The sequence below is a fragment of the Halyomorpha halys genome, unplaced genomic scaffold (assembly GCF_000696795.3).
Source record: "Halyomorpha halys isolate HHAL.00 unplaced genomic scaffold, Hhal_1.1 Scaffold179.1, whole genome shotgun sequence".
NCBI classification, from domain to species: Eukaryota; Metazoa; Arthropoda; class Insecta; order Hemiptera; family Pentatomidae; genus Halyomorpha; species Halyomorpha halys.
In genome coordinates this window covers 246,437-266,652 of record NW_027107000.1, presented here as the reverse complement: position 1 = coordinate 266,652, position 20,216 = coordinate 246,437, and the positions used below count along the sequence as shown (strand labels likewise).

General features: G+C 30.1%; 1 protein-coding gene across 4 annotated transcripts in view; it reads left to right on the top strand.

Annotated features, from left to right (window-relative positions):
- Obsc (Obscurin) overlaps positions 1-20,216 on the top strand; it is a 185,041-nt gene that overhangs the window by 45,017 nt on the left and 119,808 nt on the right. For 3 of the 4 annotated variants that reach the window (XM_067045345.1, XM_067045344.1, XM_067045342.1), the window contains exons 6-13: positions 6,150-6,314; positions 7,310-7,447; positions 8,723-8,858; positions 10,126-10,308; positions 13,839-14,000; positions 14,572-14,808; positions 16,268-16,400; positions 17,000-17,187. In XM_067045345.1, coding sequence (XP_066901446.1) covers positions 6,150-6,314; positions 7,310-7,447; positions 8,723-8,858; positions 10,126-10,308; positions 13,839-14,000; positions 14,572-14,808; positions 16,268-16,400; positions 17,000-17,187 — 1,342 coding nt within the window. The remainder of the gene's footprint in view (positions 1-6,149; positions 6,315-7,309; positions 7,448-8,722; positions 8,859-10,125; positions 10,309-13,838; positions 14,001-14,571; positions 14,809-16,267; positions 16,401-16,999; positions 17,188-20,216) is intronic. The other variant, XM_067045343.1, reaches the window with a different exon arrangement.

The following is a 20,216-nucleotide window of genomic DNA, read 5'->3' as shown; positions in this document are numbered from 1 at the left end:
AGTATTAAAGCATTGTTTACCGAGCCATTTTTTCATCGCTGGAAGGTTGTAATCGCTCGGCGCCAAATCCGGCCTGTATGGTGGATGGTCAAACACCTCCCATCCAAGAGTGCCCAGGTACGATTGGCCGTGTGTGGACGTGCGTTGTGAAAAAACAACATCTTGGTGCTAAGTTTTTCACGACGCTTATTTTGTATGGATAAGTTTCAATTGGCCTGTTGTTTCTAGCCAACAAAAACCGAATCACTGACCGCACTTCACAAGTAGCGGGATTTTCTATTCCAGGACACATTTTGACGACTCACAGAGAGCAAAATGAGGAACGCACAGTCCTCACGCTACAACAGCTGGATGCGTACTGAATGTAGGAACATTCGGACACCAAGATGGTGGCTCTACCCCCACCCATCGCCACAATAGGCCAGAACATCTCTTACTTTCTGGACAGCTCTCGTACATGTATGTTTAGAAGACATACTGTAAATTTTAGACGTGATCCATATTTCAATATCGTGTGTTACTGCCTATTATTACCTACAGGTGACATCCATGCCAATATCATTAAAATATAATTATGTATGTGGAATTTATATTTTCGTGCTATTTAGACAAAACAATATAGAGATGAAAAAATATTTAATTGAAACCTTGTAGGTATTTAATGGTTAATACAACTTGGTTAGTAAATAATAGCAGTACAATGTTTATCTTTTTGGACAAGAAAGTTTCTCGGTGAGCACAAATGATATTGAAACGTCGGTTATGCCAAATCTTTTTGTTGATCTAAAACAAAAACTGGTTGAAATAGAACAATAATCTTGAAATAATTCCAAATTTCATCGAATTCTGAAATGATATGGAAATAACCTTTCAGCCAATTTGTATAGTTGTGTTGAACTTCTCTAGCCTGGCTTCCCAATATATCTGCCTCTTCGTTCCCAAATAGGCTGCAATGACAAGATACCCGTGGCTGCTCAATTAACACTCCTTTCCTTTACTTAACCAAAACAGTTTCGTTACTTGTATATCTCAGTGAAAGCAGTGCAGCCTACGAGTCAACAACAATATTTACATTATCTTCACGGGAGATGTCGTTTTCCAAATAATCCATAAGTCCTGAGAAAACCTGCAATGGTGATGCGATGTCTCCTAAAGCAAGTTTGACTGTCTGATGTAAATTTGTTATTATTTAAGTATTCCTGTAACTTTCTGATTATCATTCCTTTCTAGAGTTTAGAGAAATCAGTGAAATTGGATGTAAATTTTTCGTGGCTTTAGCAGTTTTATTTTTTTTTTTAATTGCGATTGCCTCAGACTTTCGCTATTCACTGAGGAAACGAGATTTCCATTCCTGATTGGAAAACGTCAAAACTATTTCCTTTGCTGAAGAAACCCAGGTTTTATTTATTATTTTTATTTATTTTGCTCAAATTCCCTATTGAGGAACTATACAGCATTAGAGAGGAAATTCCAAGATTCTCTGGGCCGCCGGGAAATGAATATTGACTGACCCAGGTGGGATGCGATCCCACAATAACCACTCCCAATAATCCCACCCTTCTGAAATAAGCGCTCTATGACCCACGACCCAACCCGGTCAGCTATAAGTTCTTCTCAAGCTGTATTTTGTCTGGACAAGAGGTCTCCTTCACTGTGAATAGTTCCTCTTCCAGCTCTGAAAAAACTATATTATGCATGAAAAGGAAACAATCTCATTACATATCCCACAAGGGCAGCGTTGCTTCCATTTTTTATTGGATTTAAAGTTATATGGATAGTATTGGGTGGAGTACGCAGCTTTGAGTCATTAGTGAGCAGCATCTTTGCATTTTTTTATGAACGAAAATGAACTGAATAAAAAAAAATATATTATGGTACAACCGTCTCTTAAGAGTAATTACATAGTATAGACTTTTTGATTTTTTTTCTGGTAAAATATTTACAGCGTACTTTGCCTGTAGTAATTATATTGTTATACATCGATACTGTGTTTTTTTTTAGATTTAGGGATTTGATGGTTTGAAGCAGGTAAAGGAATTGGTTTTGTTTGAAAGAAAGAACAGATTAGGATTGACGTATTGAAATGGGCAAAGAATTCTAGAAGGAGGTTGCACAAATGAAGAAGGATTTGCTGAGGTGGTTCAGTATGGATCCTTAATTCCAATTCTATTGAATTTAATATTTAAAAAAATAGATAGAGCAATTTATAATGATTAGATCAAGAATCTAGGAAGGCTCTATTTTTTAAGGACTTGGAAAGAGAATACACCAGGAAGGTATTGCCGTCGGAAAGTAGGATAAAGGCACTTCAACTCGGTATACCAACAGGAGATATGAAAGCGCAGAGAAAACCTGAGGAAAAATCTTGTGAAGTAAATCATAAGTCTTTTCAGTCTCATCTCTTGCTTAACAGAGTGTCCTCTGTAAACCAAGAAATCATAGTTAAAATGGGTGAAAATGAGAGAGGGTACTTGGAGCTATCGAATTTTTTGAGGAGCGAGATCTCACTATTTGTTGAGCTATTGATATAGGTATATGTTGTAAAGATATAGATTTTCATGTGATCTGAAAAATGTAATTATTCCGGGAGAGGTGCTGATCAAAGACGATTCCAAGATTTTTTTTACAGTAGTGTGAAAAAATTGGTTGCTAAATTACTTTGAATGAAAAATAATCTCTGTCCTGGGACCAAGTTCCCTAAGAACAAACAGTGAAAAGTGAATTTAAATTATTGCTTATAGTCTTGATATATATATAAAAAAAATAGTTATAATGCTTAAATTGGTTCTACATAAATTTTGCATTTATTCGGAAAAATTGAGATTTAAGGAGGTGATAAAATAGCTGATGTTTGAAGGAAGTTAAAGAAGAAGCATTGCGATTAGAAATTGATAAATAGTTCTAAAGGAGAAGGAACTGTAAGAAAGTATTGAGGTGGTTGTGTTAGATCTGACTCCATTAGATGTTTGGTACGCTTGACCAGAAGACATCGAAAATGCGTGCGCACTTAGGTAAGGTAGATGATTAGGAGGTGAATAGATTGGATGAGACTTATGGGTGCCAGCCATAAGTCCTCTAAAGATGGTAACCTCGTCCTACAGGGTACTATTCCTGTAGGTACGAAGGAGGAATGCAAGCCCGGAGGGTAGTAAAGTAACTTAAGTATAGTAAAAGTAACTTCCACCCTAAGTAAATCTCCTTTCCAGCATACCTTACCTATTGAACATGCATTGTCGACAGAGTTGGGCAGGAATCATTGCATGAGTAATTTAATTAAATCTTCAATTACATGTCACAGTTGCACTATAATTACACGTACAAGTAATTGTGTGTTAGCAATTACAATTACTTCCTGATGCTAATTAATTGTAATTACAAATACAATCACTTCTTGACCCTTACTATTTGCAGTTGCAATTACAGTTATATATCATTAAACCCATGTGTGAATTCAATTAATTCATATGAACATATTTCTTATGAAGAGATTTCGGAAATAACAGTACACTTTTATTTTGAAAAAGTCCATATAAGGAATCATTTCAACTTTTCGATTTCCTAAAATATTTGTCATTACGTATCGCTTTATTTCAACTTTTGGTGTTTCTGACATTTCGGGGTCCCTGTATATCTTTTTGGAGGTGCTGAAAATGAAAATTAAATCGATTTTATGATCTCGCCCTTGCGTATCGTAAAATTATTTTATTTTCATTTTCAGAACTTCGGAAAACATATAAAAGAACCCAATATGTTAAAAATCCGAAAAGTTAAAATAAATTGATAAGCAATGGCGCAATCATAAAATCAATTTTATTGTAATTTTTTGCACCTCCAAAAACATTCCGCAAAACACTCCAAAAACATTCCGCTATTAGAGAGGGATTTTGAAAACGTCATTACTGGTTCTGCTACACTTCTATTAGGTGATTTAAATAGTAAGCACACTCTATGGGGTTGTAGAATGACGAATACGAACGGAAAGCGGCTTAGAGATTTAGCCCTAAAGCTCGGTCTGGAAGTAGACACTGCTCAGGACCCAACGTTCTACCTCTCCGAGTCTATCTCCAGACCCGATATACTTGATATTGCTGTAACGCAAAATTTCAATTTACCAATAACCCAAATCCCAATAGACGCGTTTCTGATCACATGCCTATTTTAATCAGTTGCGTAAATGAAACGAATCCCTTATAACGCCAAACGTGGGACATCTCGACCGGGGGTATGATGGAAGTGAGGAACGGATATCCTTTATAAATATATGATGAGAAGTTAATAAATATACGCTCATTTTTATTTTTTGTTTCTCTTTCGATATCGGTTTAATATTTGGTGGTACAGGGATTTTCTTAGGAAGCTAAAGATGAGAAGGTGTTAATCATATAAGTATATATTTCTTCTTCGGTGTGTGATTCTATTTCAGTCTCGTTTGAGGAGTCTAATTTCCCCCTACCCTAGAGACCCTGATATTTTAGTAATCCTACAAATTATAATAAATCCAAACGCATGCGCGCGATCATAAAATTGATTTTATTTTCATTTTCACCACCACCGAAAACGTGTAAAGGGACTACAATATGTTAGAAATACTAAAAGTTAAAATCAATCCATAAACTACCACCAGATCATAAAATCGATTTTATTTTTACTTTCAGGACCTCCGAAAACATATGAGACCCTAATATTTTAGAAATCTTAAAACTTCTTAAATCTTTTCTGTTTTGGTCTTAGCTAAATAGAATTTTAGGAGAAAAATAACAATTCCATAATAATGTAATTGGTAAGTAATATTATTTTTGACTGAATTTCATTTCTGCAATTCCAAATGACAGTAATTAGCAAGGAATTGTAATTACTTTTTGTCCAACTCTAATTGTCGAGGCCTTCTGATGTTGAGTACCTTACCTTTTATATTGGTACCAGGTCTAAAAATGCATTAATATAGTTTAGTATAAAGGTTTTATAAATTATTAATTGCTACTGATGTCTGAACATAAAAAACTTCGATTTTATATAATTTTTATTTCTGAAAAGTAAATGATAGCAATTAACCATTTTCACCTCAATGGACAGTTTAATGCAAACATTCAAATTTTATCTTGCTTTAGCTTTATATTATTTATTTTTTCTTATGTTGTATATTATGTTTTAAAACAAGGGTACGTGGAAGTGTTATTAACTATCAAGAAAGCCTCCAGATTCAATCAATCATTTATTTAACAGATTTTTCTTTGTTTCATTGGATATAAGGTAAAATCTCCTAATTAAATTTTTTTTTAAATATTTATTTATTACTATTTACAACTGTACATTATAATACATTTAGTAAATCTGATCTAAGTTAAATTGGAGTGTTACAGCCGTGTAGAGAAACAACCCACTGGTAGCACTCTAATGACATTTAACATTAGCTGGTCTCGTAGCCATCTTCTTTTCAGGCACCTCGGAGGATTGTCAGGAATGGAAGAGGATGCAAGGTTAGAAACTAGGGGGTTTGATTTGTTAGGGAGTTTATAATGGAAGGAGTGATCTCTGCTTCGGTAATTTAAATTTAAAATATTTATCAATAATTTGTGGAAAAATAAATAAAATAGGATTTCCTGTTAAAATTTAGAATAAGTGAGGTTTCATTTCATTTTAAACAAAGGAAGATATAAAATATTATTTGAAAACGACTATGATTGTCCTTTTCTAAAGACACATATCCCTACAAGCAGTATTGAAATTAGACCTTGTAGGGCCCCCTTAGTTAATGGGAGGAGGGGGTTTTGAGAAATATGGAATATTCCCTTAAAGGAAGGAGTGTCCGAGGGCCCATAAAACTATAAATTTTTCTGTAATTTATAAGTCATTTATTTAATTTTTCTATTACTCAGGGTGGTCATCCCTCTATTCTACCTCCCCTTGATCCACCCCTGCCTACATACAAGCCTTTCAATACATGTTTGATATCATGCTGATTGAAGGCATAAATATAGCTATCAATGATATTAAATGGTACTTGGCATCTAATTAAATTGATATAGCACTTTTTGTGTGTTGTTAAACATGGATTATGTATGAGTTGATAAAACAAATGATTGTCAAAGATCTATTTATTTTGAGTGTGTGTGTCTTTAATAGGTATTTCTTAAAATTAATTTTTACAGGAGCTAATTAAATACTGTGACAGGCTTGGAGAAGACACAACTGATCTTAATAAGGCTTTGGAGTTGATGCTTGGTATCCCTCACAGAGCAGAAGATTTGAAGTATATAAATAATATAGAAGGTTTTCATGGTGATGTTCACAAACTTGGCAGACTTTTAAGGCATGTGAGTAATTATTGATTATAATTTAATAAATGTGAAGTTATGTTTTAACTGTTATAGATAAATAAACGTTTATAAAATTAGTTGAAGTGCAATATGTAATACACAGTTTAAATTTAATTAGCTTCTACTTTAATAAAGAACATCACAATTTGTTTTAATAAATTCAGGTTAAAATATGTCATAAAGATAATTTATACTAAAGAGAAGTGGATGTGTTATACACCAATCTACTTAATATACTGAATTATTTTCAATCACTAACATAATTATTGTCAATTAGACTAGTATTGTAAACCTACTATATTTCAGTTCAGGTTTCAGTTAGCTGATACAACATGAGTTTCTTATGATTGAACTATGAAATAATTCAGTTAAATTTACTTTCTTACAAATGAATTTAACATTTTTAGTTATGCCTAAAAGGCTAATAGGGTGAATGTAGCTGTGTTTTAACAAACATTTGTTTTCTGCCTCAAGGGCTAATTTCATAAAATTAATCATTTTAAAAAATATAGAATATGAGATGATCAGTTGATCATTGATTTCATCCTATATTAATTATCAGCAGACCAGAGCGGTACTGGCATTGTTATTTTTCTGTCTTTCTAAGCCTAACAGGTTTTTCTTTTTTTTCTCAAATTTTACTTTTTCTCTACTTACACAGATCTTATCTAAACTAAGAAATTTTTAATGATGTATGCATCTAATTACTCATACCAAAAAGTTGGAGTTTTTGAAATACACCTTATAGGCTTAGGATGGTTACATACAAATAAAACATACTCGATAATTTAATTATGGTTTGGAGAACAGAATCTGTTTTTGTAAATAGATTTGAAGGTTAACAATCTTAATTAAAAAGTGTTGGAAGAAATAAATAAATTTATTAATTTCCATTTTGCACTGACTTTTGATAATTTTTTATTCATATGCCATAAATTGTGTAAAAATATGCATTACTTATATATATATATATTTTCTTTTTTTTTTTTCAGAACTGGTTTAAAGTAAAAGCGAAAGATAAAAAACCTCACGATCGATATTTATTTTTATTTAAAGCTCGGATTCTAGTTTGCAAAGTTCGAAAAGTTGCAGAAAATAGATATGTTTTTATATTAAAGGAAATTATAAGGGTATGTAAACAGTTATTGTCTTTTGTATAATGTATTTGATCTACCACTTAAATATAACTAGTTCTTAAGTCATATTAATTAATTTATATGTCAATCAATTGACAAATTTTATGTCAACCCATTTATTTAATATATATATTCTTTTCTTGCTGTGAACATTCATTGCCTGATATGCTTGTAACTTGATTGTACTATGTGTATATATTCTTATTTTATATCATTTTCCTGGGCAAGAAAAAATCAACCATTACTTATTACCAATTATTTATGTTGGAATATATAAACTTAATTTATTTTATTTAATTAATATTTTCTATATATTTTCTTAAAAGATGTATAATTAACATCTTACAATTATCATGATTAGTTATAGAAGGCATGTGCTTCCGCTTTGGTGATGTAAGTTGTATTAGCCATGTGGTTCTGGTCCGTCCGGCTCTTTTGTTTTTATGCCTTAATCACAGATTTTTTGTTTTAACTATTCAATATTTATTAAGTTAATCCTTATTAATTTCAACTATTCCTTTGTTTATCACTTGTTTTTATATACTTTAGGTTTTTCATCATATATCATGTGCTTGATTTTTTTATTGTTAATGTAAATCTATTCTTTTGATCCTTTATCATTCTCCAGAAATCCTCCAAAATGAGATTTTTCTGTTCTTCTCATGATAGGTATGTCATATAAAAAAGTTAGGTTAGGCATAATTTAGTTTTTTACACATACCTGGATTTATAATAACCGTCTTAACCTCCTATATTGAAAAGCACTTAAAAGTTTCATCATGTATGGAAATCAAAAATTTTGTGACTTCTCTTTGAACTTGGACAGTTCCTCTCCTATTATTGAGTCTTTTTTACCAACATATTTAGAATGGAAAAAACATAACCTGTTGTTTACTACACTAATATTTCCCTAGCTAACGGTCTCCTCTGGTTAATTACTACTTGTTATCCTAATTGATAATCCCTTCTTATAAGACATCAGTAGGCATTAGAGTTATAATGCTCTGATTTATCTGTCTTCCTATGCATTAGTGCAATTGTTGTTATTATTATTGATTATCATTTTAGCATGGGTTACTTTATCCAAACTCCTCATGTTGATTTGTATATTTCTCAAAGCAATGTCTCTCCTTTGTCTTGATTGTTCTGTATTATTCTTCTTACTTATAATTTCTTCCTTATTATATTTAGTAGTAGTATTAACACTTATAAATGTATTAAAATTAGTTATAAAATTTCATTTCAATGAAGTAAAAATGACATTTTCAGTTACCTGAAGTAGAACTACATGATCATAAGCACGACCCAAGGACTTTCGATATCGGTTCCTTAACATTAGAAAGCCCACAAGACCACATAAAAGAACCTTGGATAGCAGAAATAAAACATTATGCACGAAATGTGTGTAAGTAATTCAAAAATTACTTTAAAGTTTTTCATAAGGAAAAACTTTATTATCAGAGTTACTATTTCATTTTGAAATTTAGTTATGTAAATACGTAAATATAAATTAAAATATTCTAGATGTTTTGATGGGGGGCAGAAAACAGTCAATATAATTTGGCAAAGATTCCTTGAAAAGAACTTTAAATTAAAGTGAAATGAAATGAACCAATGGCTCCTAATTCCTAGGAAAGGGTCAGGGCTTACTAAATTCTATGATGGCATATTAATTGTTGTTGTAAAGAATAGGGGCTATAGTTGACATAACCACTGAGTAAACCTTAGCTTCATCCATTTAAAAAAGGTGTCTCAGCACCTAATGGAAGTATTTATAACTTATTATTATGACTATATTCTTATATAACTAATAGGCATTAGCAGGTTTCATTCTGGTTTATTTCTCAATTAACCTTTCTTTTATTATTATTATTATTTATTATTTACAAATGCCTTTACAAGATGTATTTAAAATAAACTTGTGGTACTATATAAATCCCATGGCAAAAATCATTTGTATGCTTTATAGTTTATCATTGACTTGTGTCAATATTTATTGTTCTCTAGAATAGAATAGAATAGAATTGGAAAAACTATTATTTTCCACATCATTAAAATTTTTGCATTAACCCTTACATTATGGACCACATACACGTATGTATGCCAGTACCCAGCTTCTGATGGGTAGCATTCATGTATGCCCTGTAACTAGCCAGATTTCTGCTTGGTTCAGTGGGACATGGTAGGGGTACCGCCAGCTGTGGAAGTTTGACATTATCACCCGATTGTCATAAAGAGTTTGTATATCAAATAATGAAGTCTGTTTACAATTAAGACTCTCAAGAGATATTTAATATTAAATAAAACAGCTATGACAAAATTTCTGAAAAATTTTATTCCATAAAAAGTCCTGACTATTTCCTTCTGCAACAAATGGTTTAATATTCCTGTTAGTTAATAAAAGCCTAAATTATTCGGATAAAGTTATCTATATTATCTAGTCAGATAATGGCAGGGGATCAATTAATTTGGGTTAATGTTATCACTCTGAGATCTGAAAACCTGCATTTGATTTAATATATAGTTTCCAGTCCGTCATTGGGGTAACTGATTTTTCTGTTTGTGATAGCTTATGTTATGCTAATGGGCTAAATGTTTATTAAGAATGATGATTCTCCTAAGGATACAGACTGCTATATTTTATTTATTTAATTACCTTTAATAATTTTTAGTGACATTGGCAGAACATGCTGCTGATGACTTACGTCTCCAAGAAGAAGATAACAAGAATCTTGAACCACTTAAAGGAGTAGAATTAAAACTATACACACCAGAACAAAGTCTTTCAAACTCAGACGACGAGATGGATAAATTTTCTGCAAGTCGAAGAACATCACTCTCTCGTAGGGTGGAAGGTATTTTTAAACTTATATTCAATTGGAATATTATGTTAAAAATCTAATATCTATATATATTCTAGTGAAAATAATTTGTAATTATTTTTAAGAAGTTTAATTTAGTTACAGTTTCATATAATATTCTGGATTTGTTAGTAGTAAATGCTTCATCAATATAAATGTAATAAATCTGAAACAATTATGTTTCATTTAACTATCTTTTTTATGTATAAATACTTCTAAAAAAATAGAATGAAATGACTCCCCAAAGAATTTTTTCAATTTCACTCCATCTTGCACTGTTTAGAGATTAAATTCACAGTTTCCTTGTAATCAATTCATTTCTCATAAAGTAAGTGAATGGCTATGATCTATTTGCCATTACAGCTCCTTTTCTACTAAGCTGAGAATGCTATAAATGATCCTGGGTAATAAAAAAAGAAAATTGAAAAGGTTAAAAAAAGAAAATTAAAAGGTTATTAAAAGATATTTTCAAAATGTTTTAAAACAACTTTCAGCATAAAAGAAAATATGATTATATGTGCTTTATTTGTATCAAATTTTAAAAGTAATATTACTGCAGCTCTACTTCTCCTTTATGTATGTGTGTATTTAAATATTAATTTATATTTATGTATTGGATATGGGAATAGAAATGCGAATTTGTAAATATATTTGTATGTTCTGGAAGATAATGATTGACCGTGTGTAAAGATGAAAGGAATATGGTCCGGGTGCGGTCAAAAAAACTCAAATAGTAGAATATACTATTTTATTGAGCAAACGTTTCGCCCCACGTTCCAGGGCTTCGTCAGGGCTATTTTGACGGCAGTCAAAACAAAAAAAAATCTATTTTTTTTTTTTTTTGACTGCCGTCAAAATAGCCCTGACGAAGCCCTGCTACGTGGGGCGAAACGTTTGCTCAATAAAATAGTATATTCTACTATTTGAGTTTTTTTGACCGCACCCGGACCATATTCCTTTCATTTGTATGTTAAGTTTGTTCTTCTACTTTGTTACAAGTAAACATGTATAATAATACATGAACAATACCTGCAAAGGCACTTAATTCTGTTAAAACTCCAATTTTAAAATTATTTTAATGCTTCAGATGGATACTTAGTATAAAATATGAAAGAATAATGAAAGTATCATATTAAAAAATCAAAACAACCTTGTAAGAAATAATAATTCTCATATCCAAACTATTAATTAACTACTTTGACTGATAATGTGTCACTATTTATTTAAATATATAGAACTTATATTTCACTATCTTCAACTCTTAACAGTACATTTCATGTTTTCATTTAAATAACTAGTTATTTGTTTATCCTCTTATCTTACTACTTTGATGTAAAATTAAAAATAGCGAAGTTACTGAATTGCTTATTTTTTAAAATGTAAATTATTTGATTTAATTGACTATAGTTTACTGGTAGACTATGAAATAATGTTTTGAGGTTTGTGTTCCTAAGCATTTGCCCCATTAATCTGGTATTGTCAGTTTACATTCTATTGACAAAATTTTGCTACGCAGTTCCTTTAGGTTTGTCATTAATGTTGAGTCAAGTAAGAAAGAAGTTTCCCTGACTTTATTATCCCTTACCCATCTAGCTCTACTTAGCTTAGCTAGGATAGGTATTTTACTTTATGTTTTTGTTGATATTTACCTTCTTTGAGTATTAAACAACCTCGGAAAATCTACTATTGTGAAATATTTAGAACATATGAGGCGTTTTTTATGGAATTTTTTATTTATCTGGTTCTCATTAATCTGACTTTCCAGCCTTTTTTATTGCTTATATATGTTTTCATCTAAACATTTATATTTTTATCTTTTTTTTTTTTTATTTATTCTTGAACTTGAACTAAACAACTATGTTCCTTTAAAAATCTGTTCCTAAATAAAATAATTATTCCTAAGTTATTTATGATCCATAAGTATAAACCTTTTCAGCACAATCCTATTAATCTATCCTGTCTTTAACATTAATATATTGGAAGGAAATTCCAAGAAAACATCATTAATCTGAATGAGTTCTCATTCCTTTGGTTGATCCGACTTCCATGACTCTGTTTTGAAGGATCTGATGTAAGACCTGCTCTGCTACATTATTTTGTTCACAATCCCCTAAATTGAAGATTTAGTTGAAAAAAATTGGGAACATTATTATTAATAAGGAAAACAAAATATAGAGAAAAATACAACTTTTCAGAAGACATACATGTATCAATATCATCAAAAATATCCATTTCATATTCATTATTTAATCTTCATGTACAACCAGTAAATGATGATAAAATATATTTTTATGTCATACCAATGTATTCCTCTCTTTGTTTATTATATTTTATATTATGTTATGCCTTTAAATTTTTAGTATTTTTAGCTTAGCAATTTTTAATAGCTGGCACATTATCAATAAGAAACATTTTATTTTGTTGCTGTTGCAGTTAATGTTTTTAACATATATTCCTGGTTGTCCAATAAGTTATATTTATTAATTTTTTTATTTTATCTGTTACCGAGTCATACAATAGATAAAATAAGAAGTTTTAGAAAAAAAAACTATTAAATAGAGTAAAGAATAAAAATTAAAATGATGAATGATTTTAGATTCAATGAGGAAAATAAGGAAATAAATTTTCAACTTTATACACATATATAACTTAATTACTATGGGGATTAGTTTCTAGTGTTGTTGTTTTTTTAAATATTTATGTTTAAGTCATTAACAAATTATTATATTGAGACATATGTCTGTCATAATCTTATAGTTCTGCTAGTGGACATGTGAAAAAATTACAATACAGCATAATAAAAGATGATTATTTTTGGCTTTCTTTCCTACAAGACTTATATAAGTTGCAACCCTCAGTGAATTCTCAAAAATTAAATATTTTATATAAATGCATAAGTCTATAAAACACTTTGAGACAAATATTTAGTAATAGATCTACGATTACACTTAAATGTCAATTTTTATAAGGGTATAGTTTGACTACCAAACTTTATTTCTTTATTTAAAAATGTTTTAATATTTTACTGTCATAATACACTATTACTAAGTTTATCTATTTATTGTTTATTTCTTGTCTTCCTCTTTTAATCAAACATTTGTTTTCATATCTAAAATTGACAAAGAATTGGTTGACTCTTATTGGACAATCTTAAAATTAATCTACTGCCATTTAACATCATTTAATTTAATTTTTTCATTTTTATTCAATTTTTTTATTTATCTTATTAAAGCTTGATTTCTAATCTCTGTTAAATTACTTAATTTTCCTTGTGTGAAATTCAAATATTATAATATGCAGTAGAATATTAGTATGCTTATTCAACCTTTTTTTCATTTCTTTTCAATACCCATACATTTGATTACTTATTTATGTATTATATTTTATAATAATCCTCATCTACCCAAGCAGGTCATTAGTGGTTTATTTGATATTCATAGTTCATCTGAAATCTTTTATTATGAAAAAAATCAATATTTTAGTGGATAGTTTAAAATTACATAGGTATGAGTTTCATTTCACAGAAATACGATCTGGAAGTGTAACTGAAGTGCATCGTGAAGAAATAATTTGTTCATCTACATCTGTTATATCTGAGGCAGTTATACAGGAAGCAGATGAAACTTCTCGCTGCATAACTAATCATTCCTTTTTTTCAAAAACCATTGAAGGAGTCAATGTTGAACGTGAGCTATTTATGATTTTCATACTTTGAAACACAAAACAGATTTTTACATCATTTTTAATTTTATTATTTTACAACATTATATTAGAGATGTAATTTTTAAAAATCTTTTTTTTCCTATTACTTAAATATAAAAACCAAATATTTCAATTATTCATACTCTGTGTTTAGTTCTAAATATGACTGTTACAATTTATACCTTTATTCACGAATAAATTGACATAATTTATGAAAAATAGTTACTATATGTTAATATTTATTTTCAAATCAAGTCATCATCAATACCTCTTATCGTTAATTATTAATTTTTAAAACAGTCATTTAAACCATCCATCACTTTTGAATCATATTTGCTTGTATTCTTAGCAGTAGTTAGATGCTTTAGTCATATTTGTTCTATTTACTCTTTAAAACCTTTTCTCTTTAACTTAACTGTTTATTAGTTAGACATTTGATTGCTTATAATACCATAACATCAAAAACATATCCACTTTATTTATGTCTTTTTGGGATAATATATTTTGTATTTATATGTATCATATTTATATTATATGAATTTTATGTTTATACAGCCGGTGGCAGTGCAGCTTTTGAATGTGAAATAGATGCAAAGTCTGTAAATTGGCTAAAAGACAACAGACCTATTTCAGATCGACTTGCTGATAGGGTAACACAGATGTCAGTTGGAAATTTACATAGACTTGAAATTTTAAATGTCACGGAATCTGATGCTGGTGTTTACACTGCTCATGCAACTACTCCAACAGGCCAAAATTCAACTTGTACAGCAAACCTTGTGATACAAAAACGTAAGTACATATTGCCTATGATGAATGAAATATTTTCAACTTTTCTTTTTAGCAATGTTCTATGTTGCTGAGAAATATGAACTGTGTATGATCTTAATCCTCTTCAGAATATACATGAAGCCAATGAAAACAAATAATATATGTGTGTGTGTGTGTGTGTGTGTGTGTGTGTGTGTGTGTGTGTGTATATATATATATATATTTGTTTTTATTGGCTTTGTTTTTTTTATTACATATCCTAGACTTAAATTTGAAGAAATAAATTGGAAAGTTTGGTCAGAAGGTATGCTGAGGAGATTATTTCTGCACTATTCATTTAACCAGCATTACCTTGTTTTTTTATTATTGTTCACCTTCATACTGAGAAATCTCTGTAAAAAACCTTGGTATAATCACTAAAGTTGGTTTAGAGACCTTTCTCATTCAAAAATCTATTGACATATCATCCACATGGATAATATGACAATAGAGTTTTTTATCATCCATATAGGCTATTACACGAATAGAATTAATGAGAACTGTACCAGTTTCTTCACTCTTTACTCTTTTCAAAACCTTATTGAACTGCAAAGATGTCAGAGAAATTACTTTTCTTAGTCCATTAAGGCCTTCTGGAGGAAAGGACAGTACTCCATTACTTATCTATCAAGTTAAGCTGATTAGTTGGATAGGAATTTGTGAACATCTGCTAAGTGATTTGACTATATTCCCACATTTTTTCATTTGTTTGTCATGTCGCAAAGATTAGATCAATGATTTATATTAATGTTCGACCAATGATATGATTGAAATTTGGTCATTCATGACTTGACTATAATTTGATTATTAATGATATGACCAAGATTTAACCAATAAATTTGCTCAATTATAATCTCCAAAATTTTTCTCAATTTATAGAAGCTGAAGTAAACAAAGGAGTGTTGATGGTATTTTTAAGCTGAATTTGACAGCATGAGACTATGATGGTCCCATAACTCTAGGGTCCTCTGTCTTAAATATTTTTACTATCATTCCATTCAGCTGGCATCTTCTTTCTGAAATATCTTATAAGCCTTTTTAACTTTTACATTATCTTTTTGCAACTGCTTTTTTAAATTTTTCAAGTAATCTGTCAGGCAAAGTACTTTGTGCCTCATCAATCTTATTTGCAATATCAATCGGTATTGGAGGTAATGTTTTTTTTACTTTTTCCATAGTTTCATCATATTTTAAGCTTACTTTTTGGAGGAATCAGAATAATCAAAAGGTTATTTTTTTTATAAATATCTAATGTATACCTAAACCATCTTCAACTCTTCATAGTTAAGTAGTGGATTAGTTTTGATAAAATCAAGATATTTAGGTTATTTGTAAATTAAAAATTTCCAAAGTTAAATGTCTTATTTAATTATAAAACAACAAAGTTCAATTTACTAATTCACAGCTCTTTAATTGTATTCCGTTTTTTTTTCTGTCATAGTAACTGAAGAAGAGAGGCGTGCTCGAAATGCTCCTGTTTTCTTAGTGAAGCTGAATGACACTGAATTGCTAGAAAATACTTACCTTAGATTTATGGTCAAAGTGAAAGGTGAACCTATGCCTTCAGTTCAATTGTAAGTTGTTTCAAAAGTAAAATAACTGAAATTTTCATTGCTTTATGTTTTGAAACATTACATTAAACAGTAACAATTCTTATCACAATTAAATTTTATTTTCCATTAAAAAGTAATTTACTTGCTGATTATTTGCTACATATAGATCTAAATTAGCCATATCAGATACATAATGTTGTACCTATTTTCATTTCTTGTATTGTACATTGTGTAATCTTACTTTATTCTACATGAGATATTTATTTATTTTTTTAATTATTACTTAATTTAATTTTTTCTATTGATTTAATTTCTTAAAAATTCATTAATGAATCTGTGTCCTGCTAAAAATACTCTTCATTTTATTTTAAAATTTGAACAATAAAATTTCTATGTATAAAGTATCTTCTCCTCATTTATCATCCACGGTCAACTATCTCTCATAATTATAAAGTTTTAAATGGAAAAACAAAACAAGTAAAATAAAAACAAATGGTACTCATTTTACTGCATTTATATCGTTACTTATATCTTTAATTTTAAATTTAAATTCTCCTTGCTTAACAACTTAGATATGCACTAATACCTCTATTTTACTATTACTCTGTTGTTGTTTTTAGTTACAAAAATAATGAACTAATTACATATGAGAACGAAAGAATAGCTGTAATTTCTCAAAATGCCAAAAATACTGGCTATTATGAATTAGTTATCCCTGAAGTTAAATATGCAGATGCTGGTATATATAAGTGTGTTGCGACAAATAAATTTGGAGATGCTACTTGTCAAGGAATGGTTTCTGTAGTAGGTATGTATATCTTAATTGGTACCATTGAAGTAATTTAATTAGTTGTAAACTCTGATTTCTAGCTTTAAAACAAGACTGAAGAAAACATTACTATGAATTTTCCAAGTTTGTTTTCACTGTTTTTTGTGTGGATGGCTTAGTGTATGCTTCTCAGACTACATAGTGAAGATCCAATCTTGATTATAGTTACAAAATAATTATTTCAATGATTAATAAATTATGATCTGGAATTAAGCTTTTGGAATTATATCTACATGTAAAATTATTTAGAATCTCTTTGAAAACTTTACTATATTATAAAATGAATAGAAAATGTCAAAGAAAACAAGGAATTTTGACAGTTGAAAACTGAAAGTCCTCAAAATTAGTTTTTTAAAATTAAAATTAATTGAAAATATGAATGGTCTAATAAATCTTATATGCAAATGGTTGAATGAAGAAAGAAGAACCCTCTATTGCATTTCTGTACATTTGTAAAAACAGTTTAAAGGTATTAGTGATAGTTAGTTATATTTAACTACAAAGAGAACCAGATAGAAGAAATATAATTATACTTATGAACTCAAAATTTTATAGGACACCAATTATAAAAAAATTACACTGTGCCTCTATCAACAACTATCAATAATCTAGTCCCAACTTACTAGTTTCAAATATGTTCCTACAATTAGGAATAGGCAGTTCCATTATTTTGTAGTACTGTTCCCACTGATCTTTCTCTCATGGTAACAATAACAATTTTTTTCATTATTTTCCACCTGAGTAACCTAGACCCAATAACCCACCTCTATACCACTATACCTAATGGTTTGCTTTCTTAATGTATGCTCTGTTCTGGCCATAATATCAAAATCATCAGCGTATCTCAAGGGCTAGTCTGTACTCAACAGGGTCACACAAAGCTAGATTTTTGGCATCTCTCCTGTTGTCTACCTTATAATCGGATCTGCTAAAAATTTGCCAAGACCTCTATTCCCCTATATACCAACAAAAAATCACAATCGTCCTCTTAGACTTTTCAAAAAGTCTTAGACTCAGTTGATCATACAATCCTCCTCTCAAAACTACACAATATTTCCCTGTCCAATAGTTCCTTGAACAGGTTTCATTCCTTCCTGTTTCTCCACTCCCAAACAGTAGTTGTTCCTAATAAACCTTCCTCCATCATCACTACTTTTCTTTCATTCCTCAAGGCTTCTCTATCTCACCCATTCCATTCTCCATATAAATATATATAAATGAACTTATCTAACGCTATCCACCAGTCCCAATATCATTTGTATGCCAACAACCTACAAGTATACATATCTTTTCTTCATGCTGACATGTTTGAGGCATCCCGTAAGCTCCAGGAAGACATTGACAGTATACACCATTGGGCTTCTGAAAATAAATTAAGTCTGAATCCAGCAAAATCCAAGGCCATTCTCATAGGCTCAAAACCTTTCCTTAATTCTCTTCCTTACTATCCATTATTATACCTCAACAATATACTTATCCAGTTTCAAAACACCATAAAAAACCTAGGAGTCACCTTAGATCAGCACTTAACATGGAATAGCCACATTTCTCAAAAAAATAGAAAAACCATCCCATTCCTTAAACAGCTTCTAAGATCCTGTGATTCATTTCCTCAAAGTACCTGTCACCTTCTAGTATACTCCCTCATTCTCCCACATTTTGACAGCAGATGCCTAGTGTATGGGGTCTATCCATTGAACAAAAAAAGATACTAAAAAGACTAATGAACTGCTTTATAAGATTTATTTTAGGGATTTTCAGATGTTCTCATATCTCACATTACTATTCCGAGCAAATCTGGCTCTATCCCAGTATCTGGAGACAATATCTCCTTGGCACATTTATGTTCCAATCTATAATAATAAAAAAACCTTCCTATATCATTGATCTCCTCACCCTACTATCCATTCATCTATGAAACACAAAATCCCAACCTACCAATCCTTATATCCCTACCTATAGAACTGCCTCCTTTGAAAATTCATTTGCTGTTTGAGCTACCTCATTTTGGAACTCCTTATCCGTATCCATCCCTAAAGCTTTCTCCTTAACTTCAATTAAACACCAACTATAAATCCATCTCTTAGACTATCAAACTTCTATGAACTTGTGAGTAATATAAAAGAATATAAGCATGAGATAAATATGTATTTTTTTCATATTTTATTTAATTTAAATATTGTAATAGATTAATTTAATTGTGTTTAAAAGTTAATGCAGCCAGACAAAAGCTGCTAAAACTGTTCCTAATTGTTATTTTTAGGAGACCAAGTGTCCCAGAATAAACATTGATTTTCATTTCATTTCATTTTAAAAAGTTAAAAACAAGGCAAGCAAATGCATCCCCCTGGCTTACACCACAGTTTGTGTTGAAGAACTCAGATAGGTCAGCTCCAACACATACACTACACTTAAGCCCAACATTATTATCCTCACCAAGCAAATCAATTTCAACAGGATGATTATCTTCAGGAGGACCTGGTACAACTCCAACCGAGTGACACTGCCATATATAGCTTTCAAATCAACTAATAGTTGGTGGGTGACAATTCTGTACTCTTTACAAAAAAACAAAACAAAATCTTCTGAAATTTTTTTTCCAAAATTATGAGAAAAAAAATTAATGTATGCATTCAAAATTATTATTAATTTATCATTTGAAACAATTCCTCTCATTTCAGTTATTATGGTTTCCAAAGTTTGATTTTTTTTTTAAAGTATAGTTTTTCTTGATACCAATTTGTTGGATTCTCCTTACTGAATATTCATATCCTTATTTCACTATTCAGTGGACCCATTCTTGAGATGAAAACTTCTTGGTGAATTTTGTTTATTATAAGTAATAGAGTGGATACACTGATCACTTCAATGGTGACCTTCCTACAACTTATTTGAATTGCATTTTTCTTTTTATTAGATTAGTTGCATGGGCATAGGCATGATTTTGACAAGGAGCAGGCCTCAGCCCATTACATACATACACACATAAAATGGCAGGGGTATTTCTT